The 14,008-nt window shown below is 42.9% G+C and overlaps 1 protein-coding gene across 17 annotated transcripts in view; it reads left to right on the top strand.

Moving 5' to 3' along the window:
- The window catches only part of PIAS2 (protein inhibitor of activated STAT 2), a 32,343-nt gene extending 18,804 nt beyond the window's left edge, over positions 1-13,539 (top strand). For 2 of the 17 annotated variants that reach the window (XM_074813559.1, XM_074813548.1), the window contains exons 7-14: positions 2,451-2,556; positions 3,171-3,244; positions 4,138-4,298; positions 4,899-5,032; positions 5,466-5,637; positions 7,878-8,017; positions 9,802-9,839; positions 11,433-13,539. In XM_074813559.1, the coding sequence (XP_074669660.1) occupies positions 2,451-2,556; positions 3,171-3,244; positions 4,138-4,298; positions 4,899-5,032; positions 5,466-5,637; positions 7,878-8,017; positions 9,802-9,839; positions 11,433-11,690 (1,083 nt within the window). In that variant the 3' untranslated portion in view covers positions 11,691-13,539. The other 15 variants (XR_012621788.1, XR_012621786.1, XR_012621785.1 and 12 more) reach the window with 15 other exon arrangements.
- The last annotated feature ends 469 nt before the right edge of the window (positions 13,540-14,008 follow it).

Here is a 14,008-nt window from a genome sequence, read left to right as displayed (position 1 = left end):
TTCTCAGTATCTGTTGTAACTGTCCATTGGAGAAGGCTTTTTAAGATGACTGGATGTGCCAAGGCAGTGGGGGTGGAGACATGCATTTGCTTTTGAGATTTTTGTGTTTTCTAACCAAGTAATACTAAGTAGTTTTACGAAATTTTATTTCATAGGAGGAACTGGTTGATGGATATTTCCATCTCTATTGTTTTGAGATTCCTTTTTTACATGAAAATGGTCTCTCTGTGAGTTGATTTAAAACTGTACTTGCAAATAAACCAGAACAGGGGTGGAATTTCCAGCTCAGAAAGCCCTTAGACAGCAGATTTCTGGGAAGGGTTTACTGGGGAGGTGTCAGGCTGCTGGTGTCAGCCGTTTCTGGGCTTGATAGATCTCAAACATGCTTGGTTGGATCATACTTGCGTGGTGTGTGCGTTTGTAACGTGGGGTATCTGAGCAGTGTGTGTTTTCTTAAAAATGAAGAGTATTCTAGAAGTTGGGGTGGCTTGGGGGAGAATTGACTCAATGTGGGGAAGGATGGAGGGCTGGGGGGAAAAATGAAGATTGAAGCCTCTTCATAATACAGTCCTAAACTTAATGGAAAGCTGCAGTGGGGGGAAAAGCATGCTAGACTCAGGTGGCAGGAGATAAAGGGTGTGGTGCCTGAAATGTGACACCTGTTGCTCTCTAGCACCTGCAGTTATTAACGATAGTTGAAAGGGAATTAGCCTTTAAAATGGCTGTGTGGTTAGAAATCCCCCTATGGATTTACTAAGGAAAGAAAAGGGGAGAGTGAGGAAGTTCTGAATTCATCCAGGTTTAAATAGCTCTTGCAGCAGCCCTTTCAGCTGTTGGTAAGTCAAGAACTCCTCTGTGACTGACCAGTTGTGTAAGTTCTTCTGGATTCAATTATCAAAGTAGTTTATCTCCTTTTTTTCTTCAAAATCAAAACTTGTGGACTAGAGACGCCACACGTTTCAAAGTGAGACTCCAGTATGAGCTTTTATACACTAATTAAAATTTTAGAAATCAGAGAGAAAGCTAATGTTCAGAAAATGAGTGGCAGTGCTGCTAGCAAAGTTGTTGGGTTTTTTTAAAACAGAGGTGGAGGGAAAGATCGAAGCCTTTGCTTCCCAATCATAAAGCACAAGAATCTTGAAATGGCTGCAGCGTTGTGTGTGTGGCCTTGGCCTCTCTGGCAGACCCCTGCTTTCTTCCCCCACTGTATCTGCGAAAACATATTCTCATGGGAGCAGATGAATTGGAGGTTATCCCAGCGCTCCCCCTTGCCCCGAGAGGTAACGCCAGTTCTTTGGACTAACGTTGGTGCTCGGCTCTAAGTATCAGCACTCGCGTACAGCCGTTGCCATTCATCCTCTCGATGAGACCCTTGGGGGCAGTGTGGAGTGTCAGCGGGCTCACATGGTGAGGGCTTACTGGTGTCTGCCTGGCCCATAGCGAAGGGCTGCTGAGCAGAGAAGGCGTTAATCCCACAGAGGTGATCAGACTTGAGCCTGTGGAATTCTGTCCGTAGGCAATAAACAGTGCAATGTATGGTCATTCTTTAAGAAAAAAAAGAAAAAACGTTTTTTTCCTAGTGGTTTCCCATGCATTTAGATTAGTTTATCTGCTCATCTAGGTAAGAGCTGGTTTTCCTATAGGTGGTAAAGCAATAGCAGGACAATAGGTGTTCTTGTTTAAAATTCTTGTGCGGTACCCAGACAGTACAGGAGCCATAAGCAGGTGGCAGGCAGAGAGTGGAAATAAGAGATGGCAGATTGTGTGTGTTATACAGATGAAACCATTATTATTCTGCAGTAGCGGGAGTTGCAGAATTTTCTCTTCATTAGTGACCTTGAAGAGAGCGTGAACACGGAACAAAAGAAGCTGGCAAGCAGTGTAAGAGTAGTAAATGCTAGGGAACGTGGCCAGCCTCGGAGGAGTGGGTATGGTGTAATGAGGCTTGGTTTAAAAGTGCAGAGCAAGCTAAAGAAGAGGTACCAGCAAGTCAGTGCAGCTGTGTGCTGTTTGAAGGTGTTGTGTTAGCACCTGAAAGACCATTTGTCTTTTCTTTTGTCACATGATTGATACTACAAAAAGGGAAGGGTTTAGGAGAGAAAGGGAGAAGTTCTTAAGGACTGCATGTATGAGAAGGTCCATCACCTTAGGTAGTCTAAATCATCTTCCCAGGAGAAGAGCCCAGACTGTCTCTTGGTTGTGGAGTTACTCTTAGTTAAGCCACAACCAGCGTAGGGCAATTGGACGTGATTGGCAAGAGAATTCTGGCAGAGTATTAGACACTTTCACAGTAGTGAAGCTGTCTATCAATGCTTTTCATAACTATTAAGCAAAAAATTGTCATGTTTTTGTTTTTACTGTGTGCTACAACTAGTCTAAATAGTAATCTGTTGTCATAGCGAAAGTGCTGTATGAAATCAATATTTAATCTTTAATCACTCTTTTTGTAGAATTACTCCATGTCTGTGTATCTCGTTCGTCAGCTCACTTCAGCTATGCTTTTGCAGAGGTTAAAAATGAAAGGTATCAGAAACCCCGATCATTCCAGAGCACTGAGTAAGTCTGATTTGCCTGCCTGTACTTTTTGAGGGTGGTTGGTAGTTCTTTAGAACTGGTAATACTTAGGGGGTTTCCAGCATTTTGAAAAGAAAGTCCATGCCCAGAGTGTTAGTGGTTCCCTTTGCTGTTGCTGAGGCATCACGCACTTGTCAATGTGGGTCCCTGCGCTGGTAGGGAGCACACCTAGAGATCCCATCTGAAATGCTCCTACGGGAATGCCACCAGCACCACTCACTGGGGTGGGCTGTGAGGGGCAGCTAGGTGTCCTAAATTCTCTTCCCTTGCATGTGATGCCAATTTGTACCTCATGTCTTTGTACCTCACTCACTGATGATTATTTTATTTATCTCTTGGCATGTTGGGTTGACTTGGCTGTACTAACCCTTGTGGCTGTTAGTGCATCTGCTGCACATCAAACAATCTTGCGATGCACAGTGTTTGCCAGTTGCTTATAAGCAGTGAAACTGTTGTTGTTTGATATTGCTGTGAACTAATTTCCTAGATGCTTGATTTTTTTTGGAGAGCTGGAAATAAAGTACATGTACTGGCGAATCAAGATTAGCATTTTAAATAATGATGTCTGTGTATAACTTCTTAATTTATTTTAATAGTTAAAGAAAAACTAACTGCAGATCCTGATAGTGAGATTGCGACAACCAGTCTGCGAGTATCTCTGATGTGTCCTGTAAGTGTGGCTGGAAATTACTATATGCAGATTTGTATTTTCATCTTTAGTGCAGAGTTGGGCTGCTTTTAAAAGGCCCTGCTTTAGAAACTTCACTGGCTTTTGTTCTATACTGATTCATTAATATAAAATAGCAGGGAGAAGGGTGCATCTACAAGCACCTGGTTGTAGCAGCACATTCAACCAGCTGTGGCTTAGAACTGTGAGTGCCTCAGTTGTAATGCAGTCAGAACCAAGTTGCTACTCGTGTGTGTATAGTGAGGCCTTTAGAAGAGGTAGGTAATCTTGTATATTGAGGCGTTGACACTAATTGGGCAGGGTGACAGAATAATTAAAGGATACAGTGGTAAATAAAACTTAAGATCTCCTCGTCACAGTAGTATTGCTTACACAGCCAGCTACTACAACACACAAAAAACCCCTGATCACCGTGTAACAAGGTAACACTGCCTTGGGGTTTCTCTTCCCAGGTAGAAACTGGCTTTGTGTTTATGACTGGTCTGTTAAGGTAAATGTTAAAATGGGTATTACAGCATTCTGAGTCTAAAATAAGTGGAGCTCACAAAAACCCTTCAAATATTTGGCTAAAAGAAAATTATAAAAGCGAGTGCTTCATTAAAGGTCTTCTAATAAAAATAAAATCCTAGAAATAACAGGTCCATTAGAAATGTTTCTGACTGTTTTCAACTCGGTGAAGACTTTGAGGGTGGCCTTATTGTTCCTTTAAGTGCACTGTATGTGCTTTGATAGGGTGGATTTGCCTGCAGTGACCTGGGCACCTCTGTAGTGAGAAGAGACAGTTACTTCACCGACTGCCTCTGATTTCATTGTTAGCCGTCCAGGCCTACTTCACTCTATTCTGTTCTGACACCTTTTAAATGCATCTCCTGCAGTTGGGAAAAATGAGACTGACAATCCCATGCCGGGCTGTTACATGCACACACCTGCAATGTTTTGATGCTGCTCTTTATCTTCAAATGAATGAAAAGAAGCCTACCTGGATCTGCCCTGTCTGTGACAAAAAGGCAGCTTATGAGAGCCTAATATTAGATGGGTAAGAGACTGGGTTTGCAGATTACACAATTACTTAAAATTTTTCTTGATAGCTACTTGTGACTTGAGGTTTAGCCATTGCATACTATTTTCTTTGTCAGAATGCTTTAGACTGGGAGGAACTGTTAGACCATTAGTTTCTATTCCCTTGTAACAAACTGTGCAAGTTTATCTCCTAACTGCATCATCAAACTCTTCAGCCTCAGTATATTTCCTCTGGAGAAATCCAAATGTGACGTCTAAGGATAGGTCTCCCTTTCACATGACCTTATCTCTGAAGCTATTAACTTTAAAATTTAACCTTAACTCATAAACAAGTGTCAAACTTGATTCAAAGCATGATGATTTCTGCTCCTATATGGAAATCTATGAATTGCAGCAAGTGTTGGAGTAGAACAGGGGTCGGTTGGGATACTTTCAGGTTTCAGTGTCTGGATGTCTGCGAAGGCCATAATTACAGGCTTTCAGGTAACACGAACTAGGGAGAGAGTACTTGCAGTAGGGCGAAGGTGATCATAATTTGCTTTTCAACTGTGACTCCTTGTCACTTAGAATAAAAAATTGAACTTGGAATCAAAAATGAAACCACTCTATTTTTCAGGCTCTTTATGGAAATCCTTAATGAATGTTCAGATGTGGATGAGATCAAATTCCAAGAAGATGGTGCCTGGTGCCCCATGAGGCTAAAGAAAGAAGCTGTGAATGTCTCAAGTCCACAGTGCACCAAAATAGAAAGTACGTCCATCTGGGTGCTGGTTGCAAACCAACGAAAAGCCTTGGAGACTCAGTTGTAGCTTGGATAACGTGTGTGGATATTGACGTTTGTTTCGTGGAGGGCTTAATACTTCTTTTATTTAAACTGAAAAGAAAGGGTTGTATCTCTAAAAGTGTGCATTTTTGGGCTTAACTGCTTTATAATAGCAGTTAAGAAAACAAAAGTTGCTCTTGTTTTAGGTCCTTAAACTGGTAAGTGAGGATTAAAGCTTGTGCTTTAATAGTCTCAACATGATACACAATACTAATAAAACAGTTCCTGGGATGTTAACGTTCTCTGTAGTGGCCAGGAAGTTGAGCTAAAACAGGATTTGAGTTGCTGGTTCTGTTGCAAATAGAAACTGCTGATGGTAACAGCCTTTAAAAAGCAATGATATTTTATTTTCTTGTTTAGGTTCCAGTGTGGTTAGCAAACTGTGTTCTGTGACAGTGGCCAATGAGGTAAACAAGAAGAAAGTTGATGTTATTGACTTGACGATAGAAAGCTCTTCTGATGAAGAGGAAGATCCTCCTGCCAAAAGGAAGTGCGTATTTATGTCTGAAACACAAGGAAGCCCAACCAAAGGGTTTGTCAATTTTAAAGTTAGTTGTTATTCTGTAATGTCTCAGATAAACTGATGTTTAGTTGAATGGACTTGTAACTCTTCAGGATCCAGCTCCACACTTCCAGAGGAGAATTTCTAGGCCTTTCCTTGCACAAGGTTGTGTTGCTGCAGTACCTTTGTACAGGCAAAACACTATTAAATAGTTTTACATCTCACAATCTTGCACTTTTGCTGTGTTTGCAGGGATATTTCTCCATAGAAAAGGAAGCTGATTAAGCTATTGGACAGGATTCTCCTGAGAAATCAGGTTATGCCAAGTGGAGGAGCTTTATGCATTCTTGCTAAGTTAGTGTCATCTTTTCTCTCGCTGTCTATTACATCCTTTCTAATCTGCCCTGGTGGCCAGGAAAGCAGGCTGAGTTTTGTGTTTCATCCATCCTGTCAGTCTTGGAAGGGAGGTGCTTTCCTGTTTAGACTCAAGGCAAGTTCTTTCTCCATCTCTCTGTTAACAGTGTCCAAGACATTCCAGAGTTTGTTAGCCATCGTTACCACTCAGTCCTGTGCCTTGGTTAGCACAACCAACGACTTCCCAAGTCCTCTGTCAACTGCTCCATCTCTGTAGTCGTGCCTGACTTCAGTGGCAGGCTTAACCACCTTCTTGACTGTTGTACCTTCTTCTGTCTGTCCGTCCCAGGCCATGCGACTCAGCTGCAGTTACCGTTTGTGGCTTCCATAAAGTTCTTGCTCTTGGCCCGCAGGGAGCACTGGTTAGGCTCACCAGCAGTCACTGCTCCACGAGGTGTTTCCAAGCATCAGCTTTTACAAATGGCTTATTAGTGTTGCTGCATGGCATGAGGGGCATGTCTGTGTGTCTCAGCGTAGCGGCTTATGTCTTGTGTGTATAATAGTAGTAAAAACAACCCCCTTCTGTTCAGCCAGCTCTTGAAGTAATGAGCAGGTGTACTGTTTAGTCCACAGGAATGTGTGGTCTTTGGTAGAGAAAATAGTCAGCTTCAACAACTTCCAGCAGTGATACTGAAATGCTCTTGCTTTTTGTGAGGATTGTGGAGAGGTCTTTGTGTGAAAGACTCTGTTTCTTATTTTTGTAAGAAAAAATAACTACAAATACATCTCTTAATGAAGTTTCAGAAGGCACCAAGCCTTCCTTCCGTGCTCCTGTGTTTGTCTGAGATAGCTACCTGCAACCATAATTGTAGAAGGACTTGAGTTTTCTTGTCTGTCTGTGACCAATGTCTTTTCCTTGCTCTTCGGGTTTTGAAATGGAGTGTGTTCATTTTTCAAATCCAAGTCAAAGCCAGACTTTTGTGGAACAGCTTATCTCCCGTAAACAATGTTGCCTGAATGCTAGTTTTGGCAAAACTGGGGTATCTTCCTATAGGCACAAGCAACGTAGGCTGAAGTATAAGAGGTGCTTGAGAAGGGAGGGTCTGAAATCGGAAGCAGTGTAAATGCAGCAGTCTGGGGAGGAAGGCTCGAGTGGGTAACACTCGTGGCTGGTGGGCTGGAGGGAGTGATGCGGAGCAGCTGGGAGCAGGACTCCGGGTGTTTCCACCTGGCTTGGAGTTCATGAAGTATTTGATGCACGTGGCTGGTGCCTGAATGCCTGTGGCATCATCTTTAACAGTGCCGTGAAGTTGGGCTGGATGATCTTCAAGGTCTTTTCCAACCTAGATGATTCTGTGAAGTAATTGGGCAGAAGGTGGGGATGCAGAAGGGTTTTAACTGGTTGCATGCTCCTGCAGAGCTGAACTTAGCTTGGGCTCAGGCTGTGAGTAAAGATGGGTTTAATATTTAAGTCCCACCCGTGTAATCTGTGCTCCAGGGGCTGGGTAAGGGTCAGTCGTGCCCTTGACATGACAGGTCAGCCCTGAGGAACAGTTACATGGAGAAATGGAAACGAGTGCTCTCCTCCTGGCTCTGGCTACCTGCACCTCCCTCCCAGGGTGCTCCACAGATACAGATCCACATTTCTGTCTCTGAATGGTAATGACTCCAGCACTGTACTTTGTTTTAACGCCAACTTGCTCTTATGTCACAGCTGCTGTTGAGAGCCACGATACGGTCATGTTATTATGAAGACTGTTATGAAAGAGGAAATTAGAGTGGAATACTGTGTAGTGAGTAGCCACGCTACAGTTGTAACAGAGTGACCTTGTGAATGAGAGTGCACAGCGGTGCATCATTTCTCTTCTCTAACTAACGGCCAGGTTGTTTGTAATTTCCCATGCTGTTTAAAACAGGGTTCTGATGTATCGGCCGTCTGCTGTCAGAGTGCCCAGCGTGACATCGGTCAATGCTGCTGCTATTCCTCCTTCATTAACAGACTATCCAGTACCATTCCATCATCCACCAATATCCAGTATCTCATCAGACTTGCCAGGTAGGTGGTGGCTATTTTTAATGTGTATTTGGAGAGTCTTACTAATTTGCGGGGTGGGTAAAGATTGGGAGAATCGATCAACTTTTTTTTTTTTTAATGGAACAAGACTATATGCAGTATTTCACTGATGTCTAGAAAAGTCCAGTGCAGGCTGTCTTCCCAGTTTCAGATTGCGCTTTGCAACAGGGATGTGCAAAACATTGCTTCTGGGGTATAAATTGGCGCTTTGGAACGGCAGCCAGAAACACTTCTCGCTATATTCAGTTAGACTTTGTGTAAACATCCGGTTGTTACGTGTTGTAGATGCGAGGGAGAGTAGCTGCTTATTTAAGTTATAGACGTGTGATGGCAGTGACTCATCCCAACCCTAGATGTAGAGATGTTCTGCTAGCTGATTATAGTGGTGCTCTGTCTAGACTGTATGAAAAAGGTTAAGGTGAGCTACAATATGTAAGCTGACCTCTATTGACTTTCTTTACCTAGACATACCCTAAATGCCTATGATGTATTCTTCAACACTGCTGCTAAATATCAGACAAAAGGTGGGGAAACTGATTGTTTTCTATCCTGGCTCCTTGAAAAGCACACTGTATATAGGGACTCTGGGGGTTCTCTTTGCCGGCTGTAACGAACCCAGAGCCCAGGAAATGGTGACTTGTGGTGACAGGTGTCACATTGGCCTCCTGTACTTCCCTCTCCCCCCTCCATTGCCTGTCTCCATTTCTCCCCTGCAACATCTCTGGGTTTTTTCCTCTTCTTTCAGCACCAGTTTGGCAATGGGATGGATATCATTCCCCTTGTTTCTCTGTCCATTTTGGTTCCCTTACTGCTCCCTCCCTCCACTTCTCCCTTGTTAAGAAATCGGTTGCCTTCCCAAATTGGATAGGAGAGTAAGTTGAGAGAACTGTTGTCTCTCTCTATCAACTGAAGTTCAAGAATGTGCAAGAACAAAAGAAGCTGTCAATTCTGTAAAAGCAGCTGATCTTAAATCTCCTTCAAAATTTTTCTGTAATGGAGAAGAGGAGGAGACATGCCACTGGCCAGAACAGATCTGGAGGTGAGGGGAGAGGGAGGGAGGAAGTTCACCATTTCTTTCTGTTGACATAGCAAACACAAGGCCAATATTTAGAAACAAAACAAAAAAGACTGTAATTTCTCATTGGTTTTCATAATTTTAAACATCTTTGCCCTGAATGCTTACACGCTAATGGTGTATAAGATGGACACTAGTTGTCACTGCTCTTAGAGGATATACCTTGAACTATTGTAGTTTCCTCTTCTTCGTTCCTTTTATTTGTCTAGACACAAAACGGGGATGATATTAGAAATGTTTCCTTATTGGCTGCCCGTGGGTGGAGGAAGAGACCTGCTGCTTGTTTTTGGACTTGTGCATGTTGTGACTTTACTTCATTCCAGCATCTTTAATGTGATGACACTCTTCATGTCCCAGTTTGGCCAAGTCAGGTACAATATGCAGTGAAACTTGCATTATGAACCAACAGCTCGAAATGGCAACCTCCATCTAAGCAACCACATTGAACCACCCTGCAATATCCAGTGAATAATCACCATTATGTCATTCTCATTCTTAAAAAGAGCCACTTGTACTAGATAACTCGTTTTGCTGCTGCCTGAAGTAGTCATTGAGAGTGGTGTCACAGTGGTATATTCCATTTAGAAACTGTAACAATTGCAAAATCTGTTCTACGACCACAAAAAAGTTCCTTAAATTTGTTGTGTATGAATAAAAGAAAGACGCATCAACTTATTATCCTTCCTTCTAGGTCTGGATTTTCTTTCACTAATCCCAGTTGATTCACAGGTATGTTTCTGAACATAATTAATTTCCAAGTCTGGTTTTTGTGACATACTGCTTGAGTAACTATCGGGGCGCTGTCATCATCCATGCCATGTCTGCAGTCCACTCGCTTAGACCTAATCACAGGCCAGGAAAATCCATTTTCCTGACAAGAGGTGGTAACAAAGAGCCCTTAAGGGAGGATTCAGGTTAGCCTCACCAGGATAAATCCAGGCATGGAAACAGGGTCTTTATTGATAGCTTCTCTTTCTAAAGTGGATACATGCACACCGCTGACATGAATACACCCATCGTGTTACTTTGTGCTCTTAGTTCATACTGTGTGTCTGTAGGCCAGATGAAGCTCTGTCAATATGCTTCACTGACTGCTGTTTCTGTTGGTCTTGATATTAGGAGATCAAGTTTTAAAGAAAATATCTTAATTAATTTGATGGGCACGTGGCTGAACAGTTTTATAATAAATCCCTCCATGTAACACCTAAACCCCATTGGCTTGGGATTACATGGAAATGCTGTAGATAAAAGTAGCTAGGTGGTGCTTTTCCTTTCCTGGAAACTTAAACTTTACACTGTTCAGGAGAATGATTCTTACAGTAGCTAGACTCTTATAGACTACAGCCTTGAAATGTGGGGGAATATCAGCTCCCCGAGACAAGAGGATCTGAAGCAGACCCTCTGTTTTGTATCTGTCACTAGAAGACAACAGTAATAGGACTCTGCAGTCCAGAGTTGACCTTCTGGTGCCTTTAAAAACAAAGGATGAACTTCCTTCTTTTTTTTGCCACTTGTGATCTCTGCGCAATACTCTGTGCCTGGCTTTGAGATCTGAACTGCCAGAAGTGGGAATAACACAAGTTTGTTTATGTGGGAGACTGGAAGCAGGTATGCTGCTCTGAAATGTCCACTTGGGACAGTTCAAACAGTTGTAAACATAGGCCCAAGATTGGGATCCACAGGGTAAGAGAAAGTAAGGTGTGTTGAACAACGTGTGTGTGTGTGTCTGCACGTGTGGGGGTGTATTAGATGATCCTCCTCTGACACCTGGCAACAGTGTTCTGTTTTGAAATGCTTAGAATATTTAGCGCTGGTTTGAGAAGGCTTGTTCCACTTCAGGAAATGAACTTAGAGATTTTTCTCAATCAGACTTGATCAGGGCTTATTTATCACTGCTAAAATGTTTAGAGGCCTGCATGTATCATTGCAGGTATATACTATGAAAATGTTGATTAGTACAGCTGCTGCCATTTGAGGGGAGGAAATTCTAACCTCCATTGAAGTAGCAAAAAGCATTCTGCTACTTTTCATGATGAAAGGAGCCTGAAATACACTGTTGTGCCCAGTAACATTCTCCAAATGGGAAGGTGTTTTTTTTTTTTTTGTGGTCATCATGTGGACATGATAGTGTTTCTTAATGTGCTAGTCAATGCTCAAGCTAACCAGTTAGTAAGAAAATAAAAACGGGGGGGGAGGAGGATGAGGGAGAAGGGCTCGTGGCTACCATCTCTGCTTGCTTACTCGCTGGTTTGCAGAACTCCGGTTCTTGCTGTGCATGTGTTAACGAGGTTCTGCTCGTAACGTGTTCTGTGCTTGTTGTAGGGAAGATGTATCTTCAGAGCATACATTTCCCTCGTGCAGTTAGTCTCTTCATTCTTCGTTGTTTGTTTCAAGCAGTACTGTCCTCCTATGTTTTTGGATAGTCTCACCTCAACCTTAACAAGCAGCACGCCTGGCAGCATCATCACATCAACCAGTCACCAGGAGAGCAGCACGCACGTTAGCTCCTCCAGCAGGAGCGAGGCAGGAGTGATAACCAGCGGCGGAGGCAGCGCCCCCGACATCATCTCACTGGACTGAAAAAAGGGGCAGCACGGGACTCCCAGGAGCATTGCACAGAGCTGCTGCTTGTATCTCTGGAACTTTCAGCATCTCAGAAGTTATTCTGGTATTTATTGAAAGGATTTGCTTTCTGGAAAATGGAGTAACTTCGTCTACACTAGAAACAGAAGTGATAGGGTTTTTTTCTTGTTCATTAAATAGCTGGTATAGAAAAGGCCCCTTCAGGACATGCTTTTATGCTTTTAGCTTGTTCCGGAGAAACTGACTTTTTGTTGCGGGATGGATTCCACAGATGTCTTTAAATTTTGTTGTAAAACACAGCAATAATGTAAAAACAAAGTTTTTTATTAAAAAAGGCACTTAACCACTCTAGAACAACTACAACCTGGACAAAGGTGCAGAAGTGTATGCATTGGTGATTTAGTATTTTCACTGGAGCCTGTAATAAACTTCCTGTAAGACAATGAAGCTTTGAAATAGCCATGACTTGTGTTGTAGGTCTCTTGTTCCCCCCTTCCCTGGGGATGGAGGGTAAACCTCTGTAAATGGGGTTGGGTGAGTTTTTACCTCCTAATCTCATGTTTTCCACAAATGCAACAAAATCCTAAGATGTGACTTCTTCCTCTTAATGTTCTTATGCTGGGGAGGGGACAAACTATCTATGCAAACTCTGCATTACACAATCTCTGTGCTGTCATGTCAGAATTAGGACATCTCCCTGCCATCAGAAACTCTCAGCTATGCACAGTCAAGCTGTAGTTGAGTTTGTGGTCTGATACCTTTAAGAGGTGATAGAAAGAAGGCCTTCAAACTCAGATTTAGATTATAAAAGCCTTGGTGGCTCTCCTTGAAACTGCTGTCCCTCACCAGACGAGGGGACCTTCATGCCTTTGTGGCAGCTGTAAGGAGACAAAATGGGAACTACTTTCTCTGGTGCAGCATTATTTTCTAGGTTTTCTTGCTCCTGGCTTGTCACCTCAGTAACTGCCGTATTCTGTTTGGGAATACTGCACTCCAGTTTGCCTCGGGGGAGGCCGGGCTCTTTGGAAGAGAAAAGCTGTAGCTGCACAGTGTTCCTCCCTAACTGGAAGGAGTGTTTAGGGCTTAACGATGCTTTGTCCCACATTACACACCTCCTAAGGGTGGTTTTTCTAATTCGACGGGAGTAACTTCCTCCTGTTTCACTCCTCTCAGTCTGCTGCTTTGTTGTGTGTATGCAGCATCTCCCCACACACCTCCAAGCGTAACCTCAGCAGTACTGTATGTGGAAGAGGTTACAGACCAGGAAAATCAAGTCATTTCCACAGAGCTGGAATAATGGTGTTATCTACATGTTGACATAGCAGATTTTCCAAGTGTTGTGTTTCTGTTGAGTCACTGTATTTGAGATTATTCCTTCCCTAATTACCAGCTTTCACTTTTTCCTAATTTTGTGTTCCTTTTTTCTTATTTCTTTAGTCAGCTGTCTGGTGCTTTTTGCCTTCCACTACTGTTACAGTATTTGAACGAAGTACCTGGATAAGAAATAGAAGCAGGATGTATTGTAACTTGTGTCTGCCCTGTACCTTTAGCACTGCATTACTACTCCTCATTGCCTTTTTTGTATCATCTTTCACATCAGCCTTCAATCACATGTTGGTCTTAATATTGCATCCAGTCTTTCTTCTCCTTATCTGTTTTTTTTGTACCTTTTAAGGATCAGTTTTCAGTGTGATTTATTTCTAATAAAGCCATGCTGCTCATGAACTTTCCTGATGGCCTGCAGCAGATCAGTGCTTTCTGCATCACGGTTGCACAGTGACTTGAACTATAAATAAAGCGTGGAAAGAGGTTCCGCAGTTGTTCTGAATAAAGTGTTTTAAACTGGTATCTGTTGCTGAAGATGCTGTTTGTACTCTTAACGCCAAACTGACGCGTGACTCAGGCACGTACGTCAGAAAAGTGCCATTTTTAGGACATGTGCTCTAAACCATTCATGGTATTACAAAATATGGCTGGAACTTTAAGTTAATTTTTGTACCCTGGTAATAGTTAGTTGTCAGGGCTGAGGTAGGGTTGTGTTCCCCAGCTGTTTTGGGCAGGAGTTTTGCAGCTGCATTTAGCTTCAAACCTTGACCCGCAACAGCCATGACTGAAGGCATTTGCACCTCACCCCTCCAGGGGAGCGCTGGATTCTCATGGGCTCTGGTGCAGGCAAGCGGTCAGGTGAACGCTGTAGTTCTCCTGCTACACTGATGGACACGCAGGAGGTAATTACTAGGCTTGTGTAATGCCTAAATCCTTTAATTCACTCAAGTTGGTGGATGTTGTGTTTCAGAGGGGTTGGAACACCCATT

Source organism: Strix aluco, chromosome Z (genome assembly GCF_031877795.1).
Source record: "Strix aluco isolate bStrAlu1 chromosome Z, bStrAlu1.hap1, whole genome shotgun sequence".
NCBI classification, from domain to species: Eukaryota; Metazoa; Chordata; class Aves; order Strigiformes; family Strigidae; genus Strix; species Strix aluco.
Note: the sequence above shows the minus strand (reverse complement) of the source record. Positions and strands in the feature narration are given on the sequence as shown.